Below are 22,857 nucleotides of genomic sequence, written 5' to 3' on the forward strand. Positions count from 1 at the left end.
CATGGATTTTGCAAAGCCGTTACCTGTTTTTTTTGTGATAATGAGGGAAAACGTGTATATCAAAGATTTGGATGAGTGTAAAAGCTAGTGTTGAAACTTTGAACATGAATTTTGATCACTGATAAGATAGAATTCATATCACATAAATAATTGCTGGATCCATCAATAATGACAGTAATTGCTAACTGCAGGAGCCTACTAAAGCTGCATACTTTACATTCCAATTGAAATGATGGCAGAACTTTGACATTTTTCTGCATTTTAAAAACAAATAACCAAAATACTTCAAACCTGCCACGTGATGACTTTCCTCTCTTGGTTTCAAAGTCACAGGGGATTTTTTTTCCCTCAGTTTGTCGTCTGTTTAAAGGCTGCGAGTAAATGAGTAAATTGATTTCCACACAAGCAAAAAAAGAGTAAAGTTGGAAAATCGTCATCAGATTCAGCAGCAGGAATGTACATTTTCAAAGACATAGATTATTCTGTGGATAATGAAATGAAACGCCTACATGTCTTATGATTCACTGGAAAGAAACATCTCAGTAACTTCAAACACATTCTTTTTTCTTCTTTTTTTTTTTAATTGTACAATTATAAAATAAAACCAAAAAAAAAAGGGTAGCTGACAAACAGCCCTCAGCATGTCGTACTGCATCAGGAACTGGTATGAAAATCATCAGACACATGACGATAGCGATTGTCAGGACTGGTGAAGCTCATGTTCTGGTAGAAGAAGGAATAATACTGGCAGACAGATTCAGTCTCAGCAGACTGACAGCTCAGGGACAGCAGAGGCAGAGAAAAACTGTGCTTGTTAACAATATGTGTGCTTATCAGGCATTTGGAGTCGTCTCCATTCAAATCTGCAATTATTATTATTATTTCAATTTAAAATAAATTCATTAATATACACCTTTTTTAGTCCATTCTGAAGCTAAACCGAGGAAAAACAAAAGCATATTATTAATTATCCTTTCTTGTTTAGAGCGGAGGTATCACTCACTGTGCTCAAAGTCTTCTGTGACGGAGACTTTTTCCATACAAAGATTTTTTATGTCAACATTATATACAAAAGCAGTTTCAATTTCATATCAGTACCTAAAGTAAAACACTCTTACACCCGCACACACATAAAAAAAACTTTAAAAAGTCTGGTGATATTCTAGATTTTGGGTCATCTCGTTGACAGTAACGAAAATATAGAATATCAGCAGACTGTTGAGGAGAGGCAACAGGGGGGTGGAGGGGGGTGGGGGTGGGAAACCATTTCAATGAAAACACAATGGTCCCTCATGGAGAGCAAACCCCAGCTTCAAATCTGTCATTCAATGTAACATTATCTCTCGATTCATGTTTCACATTATGATCAACATGTTAAAGAATCAGATCACCCAGATTACTAAAAAAAAAAAAGTGGTTTCTAGCTGTTTATCTGCCTCAATATCAATATAAAAAACGGTACTTTCCAGACACAATGTCCTGATTACTCTGGATAATCCATACACAGTTAATCCATATACTTTTACAGTTTTCACCGGAACTACTTTCCACTAAAGAAATAGTCCAAAAGACACATCTTCATAGTTAACTGTGAATTGTCCAAAGTAACTCTGACACGGAGAAAACAATCTCACATTAAGGCCCATTTAGTAGCAGCCTGTAGCTTTCAGTCAAATCACACATCTGTTTTTTGTGTCCACATTGGGTTTAAAGTTGAGGCTCAAAGGTCACGGCCTCCCTTGGAAACAACATTGGACAAAACAGTGTCACTTCTGTCCATTTAGCAGCTGTTCTGGAGTTTTTGATCATTGAATCTGAGACATTGTGTCTGGAAATGTAGTTTTTTTTTAAGCAGTACAAACAAAAAGCTTCATCAGGGGTATCATCATTATGTCATCTCACTCTCCCGACATTCCCTGTCTGCATCTCCACTTTATATGAAAGTTAAAAGCATGTGTGGGGAAAAAAAAGACAATAAAATGTATTTGTGATGTAGGTGATCTGATCCTTTAAATGATAAGAATATTTTTTATCTTACTAACACAGGCTATGTTATAAAAGAAAAAAAATGAACAGACATCAAGGCACTGGACACGTTTGAGACAATGGCACACAGCTGATAGGTAGACAAACACAGGGGGGACGGGGGAGGGGTAGAGAGGGAGGGGGCGGAGAGTGGTCAAGGCCCTGTGTCACTTTACATTGAAGTGCTGGCAGTATTTGTACCATCGTGTAAAAAGAGCTTAAATATTAAAAGGAGCTGAGGGACTAAAGGGCTTTTTATCATTTTTTAGTTTTTATGGAAAATCTGGGCTTGAAGGATTAGAAATTTAGAGCTGCGCAGGAAAGGGGGGGGGGTGATTTTAACAAGTCAACACTGGCTACCCTGCTCTACGAAGTGCAAACATGCACTACAGGTAAGGATCAACATGGAGACAGAAGAGTGCAGGAGGCCACAGGATAAAATGCAAAAAATCTTCACAAACCCTGTGTCCATCAGTGTGTTGTAGCAGTTTTTTAACATCTCATGACGGCGGAACTCTGAAGTTTGTGCTTTAGTTGTTCAAATGAACAGTTAACAGCAGTTTTTTTTTAAGAGTTGGGGCATGCTTAGAGTTTAGTTAACGGATTGGATTCATCCGGCCTAACTGATGAATAAAACTGGGTATCATCGGCATAACAAGAAACATGGAGTGTTTCTGAATAGTATTACCTAAAGAAAGCATAAATACGGTGAATAGTATTAGTCCAAACATGTTTTTTTTCCTTCTAAGCCACGCCTACTTTTGAGTTATCCAATCAACTGCACCGCTCACATATTCTGTTAAATGCTGAAATACCTCACTGTGATTTCAAGGTAAGGAAAGGTCATGATTTTAGTAATGATTAAAAGGGGTTAATCATCTTCACATCACTGGCAATTTTCAAGAAGTGCTTTCTGCTACCAAAAAAGTTCCTATAATCAGATATATGGAAAACAAATGAAACATTTTTGCGATAAGTGGGACATTAATTTCTCTGAGACCTAGTCGTTGTTGGAATATGTTAATTATTAATGAGTGAAAGTCCAATATTTGGTACAACAAGCCAAAAATAATAATTAAAAATAAAGATTAAAATTACACTTAACTTTCTTAATGGTCTACTTCATTTTGTACAAACAGTTAAAAATGGCTTCTTTTTTTTATTTTTAAGACAGACGAGTCTCAGAGGCGAGTTGCTGCGCCGTTCAGAGACTGAGTACCGAGGTCGGTTTGGATTTAAGCACCCGTGAGTAGAAAGAACAAACCATGATGTAAAGTTAACACAAGCATGCAGGCCCAAACCATTGTTGGCCTGGATTCAAATTCTTCAACCGCAGTTTAAGGGAGCAACTTGTTTCGGCTGCAGTAGTCAGTCCAGGGCAGTGCAGCTGCTCCGATCACTGCTTTTTTTTTTCTTTTTTTGGAAAAAGGGCACTAAGAAAAAGCGCTGCAGGGTTTCCAGCCTGGTGATTCTGTACACGTTCCCCCGCATGAAGAGCAGAAGATACAAACACTGCAAACATCCACGCTGGATCACAACCAAGTCTCTACCCTCCTCCCTCGGGGGTTTACAGACTAAAAAAAAAACACTGCATCGTTCCACCAGGGGAGAAACTACAAAGTTCAGGTGCACATGTCGAGGTAGGAGGGTAGAGAGTCGGTTCGCAGGGGTCAGAAGGTTTCCGAGTCCTCGGAGTCGTTCTCGGTGGTTCCCTCGCTGGAGGGTCCGGAGGGGTTCCTGGGGCTGCGGGGCCCCCGAGGGCCGGGCCCTGGGCCTTTAACCCCCTTAATGGGCAGCTGCCTCAGGAGGGAGCCTGGGGAGGGAGCCCCGGAGCTGCAAGGGGAGCAGAAAGGCATCATGGTAGCCAGAATGAGAGCCAGACAGTCAGCCACCTCTCTGCTAGGAGCACAAGCCAGAGCAGGGGTCAGACCTGAGGTAGAGAGACAGAGAGAGGGAGGGAGGGAGGGAGAGAGAGAGAGAGAGAGAGAAGGAGAGGGAGAAACAGAGAGAGAGAAGAGGAGGGGAGGGGACAAAAGCAAAAGGGAGGAAAGAGGAGGAGAGCGAGACGTAGACATGGAGGAAGCGGGGAAGGCAAAGCAGAAGACAAAGGAGGGATGGAGCAGCATTCCATTAGTGTTCAGCCAGCTGACATAGTATGCAAACAGAGACAATTGGGGGGGGGACAGCACACGGGGACAACCACAGCAGAAACGCTACACAACAAATACATTCAATAACTTCTGTACTGACACATGGCAGGCAAACGAGAAGCTTGTCTTACAGTTTAAATCAGGGTTCCCACTGTCAACCTCCATGATGTCGTCATGAGTTTTTTACTATTTAATCCTTAAAGAAATCAGTGAGTTCATCCATTATTCCCTCCTGGTCCACTGAGAACACTTTTAAAAAGGAGTGTGGAATATTCTTTCTGAACTCCATTATCAGTGGGAACCCTGTTAAAAATACATCTGACTGTAGCACACAGGCAACATCACACTACAACAATTCATTAGTAAAGTGGAGTTCATGCTGGAACTCGGAGAAAAACGTTCATGCTTAGCGAGACATAGCATGCAGATCAGAGCCTCCACAGATCAGAACAAATCAGACCAGCTCAGATCAGACCAGGTTCCTCCTACCGTTCTCATCCACCGTCTGAACGTTGGCTCCTCTAGACAGCAGCTCCTGGACCGCCTGCTTCAGACCGCTACGAGCCGCCAGGTGAAGAGGACTGGCAGAGATGAACACAGCCACGGTTTATAAGGTTTATAAAAGTAATGTAAAGACAATACATTCTTTATATGGATCAGATTACATTTATGTGTTGGGACAGAGTTTTTAAATACTCACGTTTGCAGCGCTGCATTCGTTGCGTTTATCAGCGCCGAGTCAGGCAGCTTCTCCAGGATCAATAACACACAGTCTTCTTTTCCCTGTGAGAACAACACTTCAGGTTACAGTCAGTCCTACCAGCTCACATCCTGGAAGCCACAAAGCCCATGTAAGGAAAAATTCTGGAAATTAAACTTCAAAATAATCAACAAAATCAGCTTAAAGTAGAAAAATCACATGATTCATCATATTTAGGTTCAACGAGGAAAAGCCAATCAAAAACAACGATTTGACCTCCATTTGCTCCACTTTTGTGATTTTCTCTCTATACGAAATCCTTCAAAAAGCCTCAAAAGCTGCTGATGGTGATACAAAGCTCCAGGGTTTGAGTGCTGAGGTTGGCAAATCATTCTTGGCAACAATGGAGGAAGTCATGGCATGTGAAAATGTATTATTTTTTTCTGCTAAAAGCATGCAGCATACAGCAGAAACACCACAAATTAGCAGGTGGGTTGCAATTTAAACCCACTACTCATGTCACCTCCTCATCTCTCTCTTCATTTCCTGTCTTCTCTCTACTGTCGCTAAAGGCTTAAACATGCTCCCAAACACATTAACATGACTCCAGCTCAAAGCTCCAGAATTTAAAGTCCCTCTAAGCAGTTGTGTGAAGCCCCCTACAGGACACTTACATTACTGCAGGCTAGATGCAGGGCGGTGTTGCCGTCCTTGTCCGTCAGACTGAGGTTGGCACTGGCGCTGGTCAACAGCACCTCTGGAGCACAAGACAGAATCAGCATGATGTCGACGCGCTATTACGCGATATTAAGAAACAACAAAAACACAATTGCAGCCAAGTAAACAATCTACATACCGAGGGCCCCCGCCCTGCCCTTCTCAGCCGCCATCATCAGTGCACTGCGACCTGATTGGTCTACAGTATCAACAGGTGCATCGTGGGAAAGGAGCAGCTGGACGCAGTCGACGTGACCCGAGAACGCCGCAGCATGGAGAGGAGTCCTGCAGGAGAGAGGTAGAGAGGAGGGAATGAATGAAAACGCAAGATACAGCAGAGCAGTGACGATGCTGTGGTGTCAATATACTGTACCTGCACACACACACACACACACACACGCCTCACCTGTCCTTAGCATCCTTACAGCCAGCGATGTCTGATCCCATCGCCTCCAGCAGCAGAGTGGCACAGGGCTCGTGGTCATTCGCCCTGTTAGTTTAAAGACAAACGCAGGATTTAACACACTGATATCTGCTGTTCAGTGTCCAGAGAAACACAACATTAGATAATCCACTCTATTATCATTGCTAATATATTTATTTTTTCTTTTATGCTTATTTATTATTATCTCTATACTAAAACATGAGTACTGCAGCATAATGAGCAGCTCTTTTGATATTGTTATATTTCTCCTACGTTTTTGAAGGCGTATCCTGAGCTGTGTGGTGAATGCTGTCCTCTGGCAGCAGTTTTTAATTACTAGTTGATTACCAAACAGAAAATTAATCAGCAGCAATTTTTGCCACTTAATTATTCATTTCAATTATTAAACAAAAATCCCAAACAACTGTTAGATCCAGTTTCTATAATGTGAGAATTTGCTGATTCCTGTCTGTTTTCTGTCTGTTTCGTGTTATGTTTTGGAATTTTAATCCAGCAAAATAAGCATTATAAAGATGTCAACTTGTGGCTGTAGGAACATGTGAAGCTCCATGTGACTTACACAGCACAGTGCAGAGGGGTGAAGGGGTTCCCATCAATACAGCGACATCCTTTCTGCTCCAGTAGAACCTCCACACACCCGTCATGACCTACAGACAAACACATGTATAATGAAAAAGACCACCACGCTGTTTTTAGCTGGAGTCAAATCAAGACTAGATTGACACACACATTATTTGGGGTAACACTGACCGTAGTAGCAGGCCCAGTGGAGCGGTGTGTACCCGCTGTGGTCTCTGAGGGGGGGCAAGGAGGGCGGCTCAGAGCAGGCGATGCTCAGCAGCTCGCTCAGCCAGGAGGCGTGGCCCCGGGCTGCGGCCAGGTGGATGGCAGTGCGACCCCGCGAGTCGCCTAGCAACACGGACGCTTCCTGCTCCAACAGACACTGAATACACTCCTCCTGACCACACAGCAGCTGCAGCACAGAGGGGGAGTTTAAATTAGAGGAGAGGACTGCTGGCTTCATGTGCATCAACTTGAAACTTAAAACGTGTGATTGTTAATCCAATACAGTCAACATTTACTCATCATAATGTAGTGGAATTAACAGAGACTCACTTCCTGGAGTCTATTTAGAATCATATGAAATGATTTGAAATATGATCAGCAGGTGTGTAAAATTGGCTGAATTTGTAGTTAATAGGCTGTAACAAGCAAAATCACTGGTATTGTTTAAAATGTTCTCATGGAAAAAGAAGTACATACAGTAGAGTATTGATTGATTATGGTATAAAACACTAATGACATTCTAACCTCATTCAACAGATATTTACAGTTTAAAATGTGTCAAAATTGTGAAACCTACATCACAATAAATTGTTACAATGAATGTGCTGATAAGTTATGTAACTGATACTTTTTACTAATATTGTTTTTATTGCTTCTCTACTTATTATTTATCGTTCTTTATTCTTTTTTATTGATGCTCTTTTATCTGCTGTAATACTGTACATTTCCCCATTGTGAGACTAATAAAGAGACTAATCTTATCTTATGTTAGGATTCAGATTTCTATAACGTCAATGATAAATATAGTTTATTATCTAGCCCAGATGTGCACAACTGGTATTTTCTGTACAGGTTTCTAATAGTTAGAGACTTTCACTAATTCTTTATTTAAGTGATGAATTAACAATTAAAATGTCAACACATGGAACTGCAGAATCTGCTTTTAATCTGTTAATCTGTTGCAGTTTGTCTGATTATAAAATGAAAGCAGGAAACAAATAAACTGAGATTAAATATGATAAGCAGACAGGTATTATAAACATGTCAGTCAATGGAATAATAGAAATTAATATTAAAGTAATAATATAGATCAAAAAGAGTATTTCAAAGCCTTTTTGAATTGAATTTTCCCATTCCATGTTAACACTCTATTATGAATCTTACTCAGAGTGGTGAGAGTCTATATTTCGCTATAATCCAAATATTAAGTCATAATTCATAAACACAATAAGGAAATCATTCAAATGTTCTATTTTATGGAATCATCTAAATTCTAATATTTCAGTAACATTTTTTAAAGATTTTACCCCGAGGTGCAGTGCAGTGAGGCCGTGATTATCGGGCACATTGACGTTGGCTTCCCTCTCCAGCAGCAGCGACACGGCGTCGACGTGACCTCCGGCCACCGCCAGCATCAGAGGAGTCCTGCAGAGGACACGCGAGACAACATCAGGACGGGAAGACGACGAAGCAAAACCAGAATATACGAGACAAGAAAAGAGAAATCACTCACTGTCCCTGAGAGTCAGCAGCTTCTACCATGTCTGCACTGTGCGAATCATCCAGCAGGAGGCGCACACACGTCGTATGACCGTTCATCACTGCAGGGACACACAAAAACAGTGACGTGTTTATTAATAGTCGGTTACATGACACATCAGCTCAGTGAGATTCAGCTGAATATAAGAGAAGATTCCCAATTCTAAAAAAACAGAAGAATATAAAAGAATATAAACCACAAGATATATATATATATATATATATATAAATATATATATAAATATATATATATATATATATATATATATATATATATATATATATATCTCTCTCTCTATATATATATATATATATATATATATATATATATATATATATATATATATATCTCTCTCTCTATATATATATATATATATATATATATATATATATATATATATATATATATATATATATATATAGAGAGAGATATATATAGAGATATATATATATATAGTTAAGTCTCCACGCTAGGGGAAAGTGTGATCATCTGAAAACCTCAGAGATGTTTTTTCTTTTCTTTTTTTGCCACAAAAGCAACATATGTATTGTTTACAATGGGCCCCAACCAGGGGGTGCAAGAAAAAGTAAGCAATACAAGGTGTTAACTGTCAGTTTCTGAGGTAGTAAAAGGTCTGATTATTCCAGTTGTGGTTAAGGAATGAGAAATACATTCAACTACATGTCCAAAAAGTAAAAAAAACAAACAACCTATTACACTCCTACATTATTGCTGATTCTAAAAACCTTTATCATTAATGTGCTGATATAACCTCCATTCATCTGGAAAGGCTTTCCGCAAGATTTTGGGGCCCGGCTGCAGGGATTTACTCCCTTTAAGCCACAAGAGCATTAGTGAGATCAGGCTCTGATATTACAGGTGTTCTGGTTCACAGTCAGCAGTCCAGTTCATCCCAAAGCTGTTAGCTGGGGTTGAGGTCAGGCCTGGTCGAGCTCTTCCAAACCAAACTGGGAAAAGGTAAACTCATACAGGAAACCCGGTTTTGTCTGCATACTTGTGTCCATATAGTGTAAAACAGCTGCTAAAATCCAGCTAAACCAACACCAATAAACAATAATTCCATCGACATGATATTGAAACTGAAGCTCACCTGCCAGGTGTACAGGCGTGCGTCCGTATTGCGTGTCGGTGCTGCGTGGCGACGCCCCCTGGCTGAGGAGGGTGTGAACGCTGTCCGAGTGGCCTCTGAGAGCAGCCAGAGCCAGAGGGGTCCTCCCTGCCTCGTCCCCCTGATCCACCTCCCTCTCCCCCTGCAGCAGCACCTCCAGGGCCTGAGCGTGACCGTGGTAAGCCTGAGGAGAGAAACGCTCACAAATCAGTCACAGACACACACAAACACACACACATACTGTACATAACGTCGCTTCAGCACATTGCTACTAATCAGACAGGGAGATACATGATTGAGCCAACAGATTAGATAGATAATATAATGTTACACTGAGGTGAAAGCAAGAATGAGTAGACCTGAGATGTCCCTCATTACACAGGAAAACTACGGAAAGCACAGTAGGTCAAAGTTGAACATGGGATTTGGTCTGTAAACTCTGACGGATGTTTACAATAGATAATAGCTTTTATTTTCTCTGACTTCAGGGTTTGATTAAAATCGTCTGATTGTTTGTGTTTTTTCACAGACTGAAATGTGTCCATAGCAGAGTTTTCTCAACTTATAACTACAGAAAGCTTGCAGTGAATCTCTGGTCAGATTCATAATCTTGTTTACTTATTTTCTGATGAGATTGAAATCTGGATTTTTCCAATTTTAGACTTTATTCAGTAAAGTTTCCTGTTGCTGTATTTGTCCATTTAACTTGGACAAATATGAATGTGTGTGTGTGTGTGTGTGTGTGACTCACAGCGAGGTGCAGGGGGCTCCTGGCGTTCAGGGATTCGGGGTCTTCTTGATGACTGTCGTCTCTGTCCAGCAGCTGCAGGTCACAATAACACACATCAGCTCATTTCCTTCTTCCTGCAGTCAGCACTTATACTGTATCAAACTGTATCAAACTACTTTTCACAGATTTTACTTGAAGCTTTTTGTCATTTTTTGATTTAAAAACTTTAACAAATCATGACCAGGTATGAAACAAGCGACACCAGAAACCCGGAATGTCGTTGCGATGACGGTGCGACAGATGGGGAAAACACCTGGAGTCCCCATCCAAAAAGATAATTGTTTCCTCAATGCAGCCTCAAGAAATGACCTCGACATTTTGTGTGTGTGTGTGTGTGTATGTGTGTGTTTGAGAATGTAAACTGACCAGTTCCAGACAGTGCCTGTGTCCGTAGGCTGCAGCGTAGTGGACAGGACTGTAGCCCTGTTTGTCCTTCAGCGAGGCCATCGCTCCACTCTGAAGCAGGAACTCTAAACATCTGGAAAACAATACAACATCTCACATACTTTCCATGTATGATTGTTGAAAATTAAATGTATAAATATGTATGGTCACATATCAGGCATTTGCTCAGATAGTGTGCTGAAAATTATGTTATATTACAATTTCTATATTGTTTTTGCCTTTATACATTTTTCATTTGTTTTACTAATTAATTTGTTTATATTAATGTGTATGTATTATATGAATGATTGATTTCTCTTTAATAAATAAGTAGATTTTAGTACACATAGTTTTGAGTATACTTAATTTTGTCATTTTTGTGTGAACACGATGCACACTCAACTTTTCTTAAAGTTAGTATGTATGTGTTAGTATTGGAGTTTTGACAGATTTGATCATTTCAACATTTCTTTATGTCTTCGTGTTATTTTCAGTGAGGACTCACAGTGCCGCCTCTTTCTCTCTCTCCGCCTGAACTCCTTCGCTCTCTGGCTCCAAAGCCACACGACGCCTGCGGAGGGAAGGAGGGAGGGATGGAGAGATGGAGGGAGGGAGGGTGAGATACGAGAGCATAAAAACATGAACACGATCAAACAACAGCTTCTTTCATGCGGTGGCGCCGACTAATGCCAGCAAGTAAGTGGATAACTACAGTATGTGCTGTGCGCTGCATCGTCATCGGTGGGGTTGCCAGTCCTGGATGCTGCGCATAACTACCACCGGCGTTACCTCAGTATCACCTCTCGTTACCATAGAAACAGAGAGGTGTGGACCATCGGGTTTCTAAATGTAGTAACAGTAGACAGCTACCCAGGCTTTCAGTGCAACGCCAGAGAAATGGTGTGACAACAAATGCTCTCTCTCTCTCTCTCACCTTCTGTCCAAGTCTGAGGCGGCGGCGTAGTGCAGAGGAGAGCGCCCCCATTGGTCAGTGGCGTTGATTGCGGTGCCACAAGCCACCAGAGTCTCCAGACACTGATAGTGGCGGCTGGCAGCAGCATAGTGGAGAGGAGTCCTGAGGAAATAACAGAGAGAGAGAGAGAGAGAGAGAGAGAGAGAGAGAGAGAGAGAGAGAGAGAGAGAGAGAGAGAGAGAGAGAGAGAGAGAGAGAGAGAGAGAGGGTGAGTCAGGTCAACAGATCACACAACACATGTAGAGTATATGAGGATTTACATGACTTAAAATATGTGGACAGCTGAAAATAGCACGCAGATGCCTTAACAATACACCCATCTGTGATTGTTGACCTTATCCCAAAACTATGGCCATTAAAGGACAAGTTCACACTTTTTTTGTCTCAAGTCAAGAACAGTTTGGAACAGTTTTTGCTTGCTGTAATCATTTCTCCTCTACATACTTTGAGACACAGTGAGATATCCCCTCCTAATGTGTTTCTAATGGAAGTGACAAAATCTGTCCTTGTTCTGTTTATCTGAAGTTAATATGAGGTTTCAGGGCAGTCTGAGTTAAACAAATCAAGTCAATACAGTCTTTTTATTATAAAACTCACACTTGTTTTCATAGTCAGTTCTCTTGCTGAGTGGCAGTGGAGGGATGGAAACACAAAGAGTGATTTTTTGTATTAAAAAGACTGCAACTTTGGAACATAACCAGTTGATTTGTAACACAGACTGCTCACATTAGCTTCAGATAAACTGGAAAACATGTTAACACTCTACTGTGGATTTTGGACCCCATCACTTATAATAAAAGTGCATCAGGATGGCACATTGTTGCCTAAAACATAATTTCCCTTACTTGGCAGGCCGTGCCCCAAAAACATGTTTCCTTTTTGCAGATGTTAATGCTATTGTTGTAGAACGTTTAGAGAACTGCAGTGACTCAGAAACAGAATTGTAAGTGGATTGGTCATATCTGGCATGAACATTACCAACATCCACACACACACACACACACACACATGAACGAGGAATGCGATGACACCCAAAGTAACACTTTAAACCTAAGTTAGCACTGCTTCACTACTGTAACTGCCAATGCAAATGAGCCAATCACAGAATCACAGTTCTATTTTAATCTTATAACATTAACACTTGCAGCGCATAACAGAAAACTACTTATATAATTAATGGAGCTTTAAGCAGCTCAAAACCAACACTTTACAATGATGAGAGAAACTAGTGGTCACATTTGAGGAGGTGCAGAAAGAGAATATTTTAAAAATGTTGATTAATTTCCTGTCATTCAACTAATCCTTTAATCAGAGTGCTGTTTAAACTCCACTAACAATGTGATGAACAAAAGGTGTTCAGGGGACAGCCATGTATATTCTTACCTGCCACAGTTGTCCCTCCTGTTGTGGTCTCCACCGCTACTCAAGAGCAACTTGACGCACTCCACGTTACTGCACACAAAGAGCAGAGTGGAATGATTAGAAAGGTGCAATAGCTGCAGGAAGACTATTCAGATACAGTACACAATGGTTTAGCTGTAAGCAATAAAACAACATATTTTTAACCATAAGTAGGCCAAAGAAAAACCCTAAATGTTGTTTATATTCTTAGATGGATTCTTATACTCGTAGGTTTTGGTTATTAAAGCTACTGGTAATAACACTGGACTCACCAACCAAAAAAGAGGTTTAGATAATCTGGCTAAACTGTTTACAACCTGTCTGATCATCTTTTTTTTTCTTTCTTTTTTCTTTTTTCATCCCACAGTCAGATTTTAAATTCTCTGATCTTTAGAAACTGCCAAAATGAAAAAAATAATTTAGTCCAATTCTATTCATACAGAGCTATCTCAGGTCACTTTTAACATAGAGCAGGTCTACACTGCACCAACATTCCCACAACAGGAAGAAAAACTCCCCCTCTAACGGGAAGACACATCGAGCAGAACCGGACTCAAGGTGGGCGGCCATCTGCTTGAATCGGTTGCGTCAATAAGACTTGAGTTGTAATAAACAGGCAATTCTTCCTTAAAGCCTTTCTTTTTAAAGAGATGTCTATCCATCATGGATAATGGGCCTCACCCTCCGGCAGCAGCAGCGTGCAGGCAGGTCCTCCCCATGGTGTCAGGAGTGTCTATCTGGAAGCCTGCAGACAGGACCGAGTCGTTACACATTATGCTAAACCTCCGACCTGACGAGGCCAGCGCAGGGAGAAGGAAGGGAGGCCAGACAAGACACAGCAGCAGCAGCCACCACAGAGAGAGAGGGAGGGAGGGAGGGAGGGAGGAGGAGGAGGAGGAAGTGGAGAGAAAGACAGGTGTTAGTGCAACAGGTGGGAGGGAGGGGGGGGGGCAGAGAAGGTTAGGTGAGAGTGCATGATGCTGGCCATGCAGACACAGGAGAAGACATGAGCGGGACATTCAGACAGTCTGAGAGACCAACGCTGGGAAGAATCTGATACAGTGCAGCAAATCAAGTGAATATCCATCATATTCATATGAAACTTTGAGGGCTGTGACTCTGACATTGTAGTAACTATGAAATAATTTTCAGTGTAAGAGCTTTTTCAGGAACCCTGGCAAATTTGTCTGAACTCTTATAACCTGCAAAAAGCAGCCATTTCACATCACATCAGTATTTTTTATCAATAACAATATTAACAATAATTTGTCATGATATCAATAATATTGTGACAGTGATATATTTGAATTCTGAATATATGAAAACTGTTTTTTGTTTTTTGATTACTTGTGCTTATTGTCTTGGTGCCATACATCAATCTGACCTAAATAAGTCTCTATAGCAAAATGTTGCTTTCAACTTTCCCAAAAAGACGCAAAATTATTTTTAAAAAACAATTTAAGTGTAAGTAATGATTTTTTCTAGTGTCTTTGTCATGTATCAACCAAGCATCCTGTAGTTTCATGTACACATATAGAAAAATATACTTTCATAGTTACATGTAATCAGGGTTTGGAAGGTTACTTTGGAAATGTAATAGGTTACAGATTACTAATAAATCTATTTAAAATGTTATACGTAATGTAACTATTTCAATGACTCAAAGTAATGTAACTTCTTACATTTGATTACTTTACTAATTTTCTAACCAATGTTTTCAGCTGTTAGGGTAAGTGTACTCATTAAGCCCGCCAAAATCTAAGTTCAGGTGTTTTTCATGGATACTGACATGATTTATAAGGGAGATCATTTCTTATGAAGAATGATGTATCTCTCATTTTAAAATGTATTCATTAGTTCTTTTAGATTTTGGAATATAAAACAATGATATTTTATGAAAAAAGTCAAAAGTCTGGCATGGGCTTAACTGATACTGTGACACAATTTAAGCCCATATTTAGAGCTCCAAATAAGCCCACGTCATGATTTACTTACAAAAAAATATAAATATTAATTTCAAAGAATTAATAACAGCAATATATGTATTCAGTAACATGTTAAATATTAAACAATGAGGAAAAAACCCTCCTGAGCTAAATCTTAAAGGTCTGACTTCAGATATAACCTCCTTTGTAATCATTAACATTTTCATAAGTAGCTGTAATTTAATAACACATTTTCTCTCATTACATTTATGTTGTAATTAAATTACGTCACACTGTTACATGGAACTATTTACTCCCCAACACTGATAGTAACATTGTGCAAGAATATCTTCTTGCTAATGTGATTATATATGTTTTTGTAATCAGAATTTTAGCAAATGTTGCAACATTTAGGAAATCATGTGATGTTTGTATCACATTTCACACATTTTAAAAACTGCAGAGTTATTTAAGTTCCACCATAGCTGACTCACTATGAACAACATTAAGACAACAGAATGAATAATATTGAGAGGACCAAATGAAAGCTGAAAATGAAAGTCGACCCTTTTGTCAAGTAGTACGTTAAAAATAGGGGGCTAAAGTGGTTTGTTTGTAATGTGACGTGGTTTGTTTCTAAAAACTCTTACGTGGTCATCTATAACAAACCACAGTGACACGTATAAGATGCAGTATGAGAAGACGGTAGCAACAAAACACACAACAAACCCTCTCAAGCAGAAGTACCCTGTTGAAGAGAATATCCATAAGTCATGTGAGGGGAGCACAACAGCTGACATGAGGTCTAAACAACCCAACAGTGGAGTTTGTCTTAAGGATTTTTCACATGGTCGTAAATATTTTCATCACGAATATACCCTTCAACATCGTGAGCGCCGGTTACTAGAATTAGGACTAGGGTCGTTAACTGACCATAGGATGCAGCTGATGGGGGAGTGGCCTTTAAGAGAGAGATAGAGAAAGCAGCTACTTTACTTGCTAATTGTTTCAATGTGAGCGCTGAATCAGGAGAGTATCCAGGAATCAGTCAGCAGATCCTCCATATTATGCAGACAGGCACACGGCCCGAGTATACACATCCTCAGCTTACACACTAGCTAGTCTTAGCTGCTTGTTTGGGTGTTCCTACAGAGGTTGACTGTCATTTTTGTATGTCTTTAGATAAAAGCCTTAACCAAATGAATCCAACATAACACCAAACAATCAGACAAGGGTAAATTACAAAGAACACTATGAATAGGTTGATATCTTGTCCTGTGGCTTTGAAACTCCGTTACAATTTCCCTAACCTGCTCAACTTTTCAGATGTGATAGAACATTACTTTTAGCTCCTGATTCCGCTTAGTGCAACAAATATAAAAGCTCAGGCCTCTACCACTCCCAGCAGTCCTGTCCAGACGCAACACTGCAGCTGTAAAGAGAGCTAAAGCACATGTAAATGCCTTCTTTGTTGTTCAGTACAGCAACTCTGCCGAGCCACATGAGGAGCCCAGTTTCATCCCGCTCTATGCCTCGCGGCAGGGTCTTGTTAAATCGTCAGAGGCATCTGGAGCCAGAAAGGATTGTTGTCTTTCTCCTATTCCTACTATTCCTACTACACATCTTTCCTCTTCGGTGTTGGAAAACCCTCTCTCAAAATCAAACAACTATGTGGAATGAATGGAAAGACAAATTATATTACTAACAAAAGCATCAAGGAAACTTTTCAAATGTAAACACTCTCAATTTTCTAACAGGAGAATTTGGCAGAATACACACTTGTCCAGAGGGAGAGTGGTCCTATCAGTGAGTAATTAGACTCAGTGAGTCCTTGTCTGTTTCTGGAACATTGTGACTTGAATTTGGCCAGAGCTGAATATGTGCGCTTGTAGAGGAATTCACCACTTGGAGGAAGAAAAACAACCGGGCTCAAAACCCCCCTGAAAACTGCACTAGCAGATGATGTTCAGGCAAAACACAAATGCTGAATTTGCACATATCCAGGACAATAAACACATAGTACTGTAAGAAATATAAGCCACGTTACAGGTTTTAAGTTGTTCTCTTAGTGGTCCAGATGAGGAAAGTTTTGAAATTTATCATTCTGAACATTTTCATTTAATCAAACCCCATTTTTGATACTATTTACGATCAGCAATGGCCATTCAATGATTTACATTTTCTAATTACCTTTCCATATAGTAGTTTATTATTATATGTGGAGTTCGCTCTAGATTCAAACTGCTTACGTACGCCTACCTACAATGCACAGTGTGTTGGCTGCACTGTAAACACATACCAGTTGCTCTTATATTACATTTCTGATAAAGTAGCTGCTGAAAGAGTGTTTGTTACAGTATGAAATCACACCTGCAGTTACCACCAGTGACCTCAGGAGCCGCCAAATCAACTAGAGCTGAAATCTTAGAGGATGTGTTCACTTGTTTTTTTTCCAAGTGTTCCTTTAAAAAAAACAGTCAACTGCTCATATGAAAACTGAAAGAGGTTAACCCTAACCCTAACCCTAACCCTAACCCTAGCTCTATTCATTCCTCTCTTCATACTGGCTATTAAAAGATTCCCTTTCAATGTAGTTCCACTGTAAGTAATGAGGGCCAAAATCCACAGTGCGTTCACACAGTTATTTAGTGCAAAAATCTACTTAAAAGAGATTTGTGAAGCTTATATAATGTGCTGGTCATATTAACCTTGATTAGGAAATTAGATCTGCTTTCTACTGCTTTACGGATGACTTTGTGGACTACCTGAGGACAACAGCTTCCGGCAGCAGTCAGCATGAGCGTTCAAGGCAGCCAGGTGGAGGGGGAACATGCCGTGGACTCCTCGCCTTTGGAGATGACAGAAAGGAAACAACGCTAAATCACATCGTCATTGTAATCATTTAAGAGAAATTTCTCTACAGGTGGAAAAAACAAACCTTGTGCAGTCGGCTCCACTGGTGATGAGCGTGTTGATGAGGAGTTCATGACCATAGCGGGCAGCAATGTGGAGAGGAGTGTTGCCATCTTTGTCCACGCAGTCGATTTCTCCACCTGAAATAAAATGTTAATCCATGAGGAGAATGACACAAGAGCGAATTTAAGAGACAAAAAACAGCATTAAAGAGGTCTCACCATTCTGTATGAGGGTCTGGGACCGAGTGAAGCGTCCATGAACCGCCGTCATGTGAAGAGGACTCTTCCCGTCACGACTCTGAAGGACGTGGAGGAGAAACAGAGCGACAGATTCCAAAGTTTAAGCAAAACAGCCTCTTTCATTTCAATACCACACCTAAGAGAATTGTTAATCGCCTCAATTATGGTTTCATTTCTTTACACAATGGAATCAGTGTTTATCTGACATAGAACTGACTCAGAAAATTAGAAGAAAATTGTTGGAAAATCAAGCCAATTTTGGTCGTTACCACTTGTAAGTTTGACCTGAAGGTTGCACCAGAGTAAAGAGTCAAAGTCCATTCATTCAAGTCATGTTTCTGTTGAATGGGAATCCAATATTCATGTTTTGGTTTTTGGTCAGCTTTTTGTTAACTTTGTCTGTCAGGTGTTTGGTGGTGTGCAGTGGCTTTATTAGAGCTGTTTCACTGAAATCAGCAGCCTGTTGCTGGAAACACTGCTGAAGAGAGAAGTGAGAGGGAACCAACAGTAAAGTTGGAGCCCTCAACACCCAAAAAAATACTGAGCTAAAGGCTCTAAAAAGCTCTACGAGACTGAGGGAAACTTTTGAGTGTGAAAGTGAGGTCAAATACTGATCAGTACAACTGTAAAAGCCACACCTGCACATGCATTTTCCAGTCTTCAGGCTAATTAGACTTCTGTTTAGGTTGAAGTTGGGTGTAGCTATGCTGACATTACAGAAGATCACCAAACTATGAACCAGTAAAAATGATAAAGGGGTAACCTCTACGCCCCTGACAGGTGCAATGAAGATAATAGGCAGTTCACAGAAATAGCTCAGTCTGTTCCTCACAAGAGATCTCACCCAAACAACTGGAAACACCTGTGTTGGTATGCTACGGGGTGTTTTATACAGTATGAAGGCAACTATATGTTATGTGTTTAGTAGCTTTATTGTCATTCTATTGAGGGTCAGACAACAATATAATGAAATTTAGATAGGTACTGCGCAGAATGCCTGAAATATGGTGCTTAGATTTGAAGCTATATTGGTATAATACATTTCACTCAGGACCAATGTGCTGGAATTAAAGACCATCACCATACCAAGAAGGAAGAAATGTGTAGTCAGATGTACTGTAGGAGAAGTGTTATACAAGGCAGACTTTCAGCTGGCGTACCTGTACATTAACATCAGCACCATTGTTGACCAGAAACTCCAGACAGAGCGCTCCATGTGTGGAAGCAGCAGCAAAGTGCAGCGGGGTGAAGCCCTTATTGTTGGGCTGGCTGACATTTGCACCGTAGTCTATCAGCTCGCTGACCACAGCATCCTGACCGTTAAAACAGGCCACGTGGAGCGCCGTGTTCCCAAACGCATTGGACTCATCTATCTGTTACCACACAGAGAAAAACAAGAGTTGTTATTATGGCCAGCTGGAGTATGAGTGAATGAATACATGTACGTGAGGGATTTAATCTTTTTGTGTGTCCTGACCTCCACAGCAAGGTTAAGCAGGTGTTTGACCACAGCTATCTGTCCGCTGGAGGCTGCTGTGTGGAGGGGAGTGTATCCTCGTTTGTCCTTACAGCTGATCTCCGCCCCCTGGCTCACCAGCAGGCACACTACATCCAGATGACCTGCAGGGGGAGCAGCACAGCACGCAGCACACATGAGACAAGGAGACTCAACTGCTGTTCAATAGACTGCAGCAACTCTGGAGCATTTCTGTCTTTTTTCTGCTTTATGTATAAAACAAAGACATTAATGCTCATACAATTTAGTAATTATGAACTGAGTGGAAGATTTTGCAAAGAAATAATGAATAGTAATATATCAGCAGGCTTGTATTTTTGGCCATTATTTACCTTATTGATTAATGTATCAATTTATTTATTAAATGCCTTGCTTCCTCTATAAAACATGAGAAAACTGTCCATCACAGTTTTACACAGCCAAAGTGACCCTTACTTTAATTCACATTTCAAAAAAAATCCTAAAATGTATTGTTCAACTATAAAGCATCCTGCATCTGTAACTTCACAACTCTTTAGTAACCAACTTTGGAGGATCATTTTATAAAAACTGGCTTTGTCACACCAGTTTCAAGCTGCACTGGTATTTTTTTAAATGTACTTAATACATGTTTTATTCTGTTTTGTTTCACTTTTTCGCTCAAATATTGGTAATTGTGTTGAAAAAAGGGAAAAAAACACTGCTTGAGCTCTGATGAATTGGTCTTTTAGTAAGTTGATGACTCATAATGAGCAACTGATTCATTTTTTCCCAGCACATCTACAATGATCTACCTCCGGGAACTAAAAGACATGATGATGTGATGTGTCTTTTAACAAACTGTCTTTGTCTCTCACCCATGAAAGCTGCCCAGTGCAGCGCCCGGCCGTCCTTCTTATCAAAGGCATTGATGTTGGCTCCTTTTGCGAGGAGAAGGTTTACCATCTGACACAAGAGAGAACAGGAAGAGGGGACATTAGCGGGCAATGTAATATAAGTGATGTGTGAAGCAGACCACACAGTATTTATGAGCGCAAGTGTCTGTGTCAGTGTGTGTGTCTGTGTGTGTGTGTGTGTGTGTGTGTGTGTGTGTGTGTGTGTGTGTGTGTGTGTGTGTGTGTGTGTGTGGTGATGGTCTTTATATAACTGCATTGTAATTACATCTCATCACTTTGCTCAGTTGTTGCATAAACACTCTGGAGGGGTTGTCGACCAGAAACAGAGAAGCCGTCCATTCAGTGCGGCTTCAGAAATGTGCCGCCTCTCATTGTTAATTTTAGATTTCAGCATATTTGTGAATTGTGAGTGTGTCAAAATGAACAGCACACTTGATAAACCCGGTGATGCAGCTGCTCTCGCCCACCTGTTTCCTTAAACCGAGCTACCCTCAAAAATAGCACAAAGGGTTGTTACATCATAGCCTGGCTTGCTTGTGAACTACACCGGTAACGCCAGCAGAGAGGATACAGAGCCGGAGCGAGGATGCAAATGATTTCATTTCACTGACAAAACACTTGTGGAGGTTAAAAAGCAGCGTGACAGATCTCTAGTAGTTAAGTCTCTGCAGTACCTCGGTGTGGCCGTTGAGGGCGGCGTGGTGCAGGGCAGTGCGTCCGCCTCGGTCCGATACGTTGACGCTACTCAGCAGAGGGATGATGACCTCGGCACATCGCAGCGCATTGTTGGCTGCGGCGACATGCAGCGGCGTCTGCCAGTTCTTGTCCCGAGCGTTCACGTCAGCCGAGTGGCGGATCAGAACTCGCACAGCCTCCTGAGGGAAAAGTCACAGATGGTATGTTTGACTGTACGTATTAAGATAAATAACTTGTACAGCATTGGTGGTTACAGTTGGCCAAATTTAAAGCATGCTGATGCAATATTCACTTGAATTAATCATAAATTTAAAATGAAAAAAGTGACCAATCAGCAAAACCAGCATTGTTCTTTAATATGCCTTTCTAATTATTTGGGTTTTGCTTCTCCATGTATGTAAACCTAGAAACTCTGATAAGTATTCAGCGTTAGTGCTAAATTTCCCCCACAGGTTGTCAATAAAGTTTAACTCATATTATCTACATATCAGCCATTCACAAATACACATCTACATATACTCCCACACTGCTAATCTAAACTCATAAAAGACGCTGAATTTAAAGAAGTCACCTGCTGTTTCAGCCATGTTGATTTACCTGTTTGGAGGTGATGTGGCTGGTTAATTGCACTGACCCAGATTTACTGCACTATCTGAGAATAGTATGAGGAAGCTGGGAGAGGCTTAAAAAAAAGGGTCTGTTTTCAGGTAAATACCAGAAGGTGAAGCATAGCTCCTTGACACCTGTGACACAGCGAGGATTCTCTTTCTGAAACGCTGGAGCTGTTTTTGAAAAAGAAAAAAAAGGGTGTGGGTGTGTGTGTGCTAACCTCGCTGCGGGATGCCACAGCACGATGGAGAGGGGTGAGCCACATGTTATCTTTGGCGTTGACCCGGGCCCCTGCAGACGAAAAAGGAACAAACAGCGTGGAAAGAGGTGTTAGGTTAAGTTTACCAACTAAACTGGAAATAGAGGAATTTCATTGCTCAAGTTTAAATTCTAAAAGTGTTACACGTATCAAATCTCTCAGGCCAAAACAAGACCTTTGGAAACTAGAGGAGCTGAAAATAAAAATATCTGAAAGATGTGGAAAGGTGAAAAAAGAGAGATATGATGAAGAGGTGGAGGACAGGAATATATATTTTACCAGAGAGGATGAGGAGCTCTGTGATTTCGGCATCGCCCAGGAAGGCCGCTGCATGTAGCGGCGTGCGCTTCTCTGCATCCTGCGGGGAGAAATCAGTCAGTTAGTACTTGCCGGTAATACTGGATACAGTCTAGTAACTTAAGCTCGATGGGCAGCTGTTCTTCATTGTTTAATACTGTGGTTTAACAGTGAGGCTGTGGGTCATTAAAACATGTTTATAAAAACCTACAAACACTCTGTCAGGGTCTAAATAAAATATAAAATTAACCAAAGTATGACTTAAATCATACAAAATGTGCCCTCCACTGCTGGCTGTCATGTTACACATTACTAATCCATAAATACAAGCTGAGAAAAGACAGGCTGTGATATCAGTTCAGTGACAATGAGCGGAGGATCAGCGACCAGGCTGTCAGTGTCAACACTTCCATTGTTCTTCTCAGTGAGCTCACACAAGACACACACACACACACACTTAAACACACACAGAGTGTCCTGATGAC

General features: G+C 40.7%; 1 protein-coding gene across 4 annotated transcripts in view; it reads right to left on the bottom strand.

Moving 5' to 3' along the window:
• Positions 1 to 1,528: 1,528 nt before the first annotated feature.
• Positions 1,529 to 22,857, bottom strand: part of ankrd44 (ankyrin repeat domain 44) — a 30,404-nt gene continuing 9,075 nt past the window's right edge. Inside the window, exons 3-28 of one of the 4 annotated variants that reach the window (XM_062431438.1) lie at positions 22,355 to 22,433; positions 22,037 to 22,107; positions 21,186 to 21,386; positions 20,473 to 20,560; positions 19,598 to 19,740; positions 19,281 to 19,493; positions 18,100 to 18,178; positions 17,904 to 18,018; positions 17,731 to 17,813; positions 13,722 to 13,785; positions 13,023 to 13,091; positions 11,601 to 11,741; positions 11,172 to 11,237; positions 10,649 to 10,760; positions 10,244 to 10,315; positions 9,475 to 9,676; positions 8,337 to 8,424; positions 8,131 to 8,248; positions 6,788 to 7,010; positions 6,597 to 6,684; positions 5,999 to 6,082; positions 5,732 to 5,877; positions 5,550 to 5,632; positions 4,876 to 4,958; positions 4,665 to 4,756; positions 1,529 to 3,955 (exon numbers count right to left, since the gene is read on the bottom strand). In XM_062431438.1, the coding sequence (XP_062287422.1) occupies positions 3,696 to 3,955; positions 4,665 to 4,756; positions 4,876 to 4,958; positions 5,550 to 5,632; positions 5,732 to 5,877; positions 5,999 to 6,082; positions 6,597 to 6,684; positions 6,788 to 7,010; positions 8,131 to 8,248; positions 8,337 to 8,424; positions 9,475 to 9,676; positions 10,244 to 10,315; positions 10,649 to 10,760; positions 11,172 to 11,237; positions 11,601 to 11,741; positions 13,023 to 13,091; positions 13,722 to 13,785; positions 17,731 to 17,813; positions 17,904 to 18,018; positions 18,100 to 18,178; positions 19,281 to 19,493; positions 19,598 to 19,740; positions 20,473 to 20,560; positions 21,186 to 21,386; positions 22,037 to 22,107; positions 22,355 to 22,433 (3,063 nt within the window). In that variant the 3' untranslated portion in view covers positions 1,529 to 3,695. Of the gene's footprint in view, positions 3,956 to 4,664; positions 4,757 to 4,875; positions 4,959 to 5,549; positions 5,633 to 5,731; positions 5,878 to 5,998; positions 6,083 to 6,596; positions 6,685 to 6,787; positions 7,011 to 8,130; positions 8,249 to 8,271; positions 8,425 to 9,474; positions 9,677 to 10,243; positions 10,316 to 10,648; positions 10,761 to 11,171; positions 11,238 to 11,600; positions 11,742 to 13,022; positions 13,092 to 13,721; positions 13,831 to 17,730; positions 17,814 to 17,903; positions 18,019 to 18,099; positions 18,179 to 19,280; positions 19,494 to 19,597; positions 19,741 to 20,472; positions 20,561 to 21,185; positions 21,387 to 22,036; positions 22,108 to 22,354; positions 22,434 to 22,857 lie in introns of those variants that run through there. The other 3 variants (XM_062431439.1, XM_062431437.1, XM_062431440.1) reach the window with 3 other exon arrangements.

This window comes from Scomber scombrus, chromosome 13, assembly GCF_963691925.1.
Source record: "Scomber scombrus chromosome 13, fScoSco1.1, whole genome shotgun sequence".
Classification (NCBI taxonomy): domain Eukaryota; kingdom Metazoa; phylum Chordata; class Actinopteri; order Scombriformes; family Scombridae; genus Scomber; species Scomber scombrus.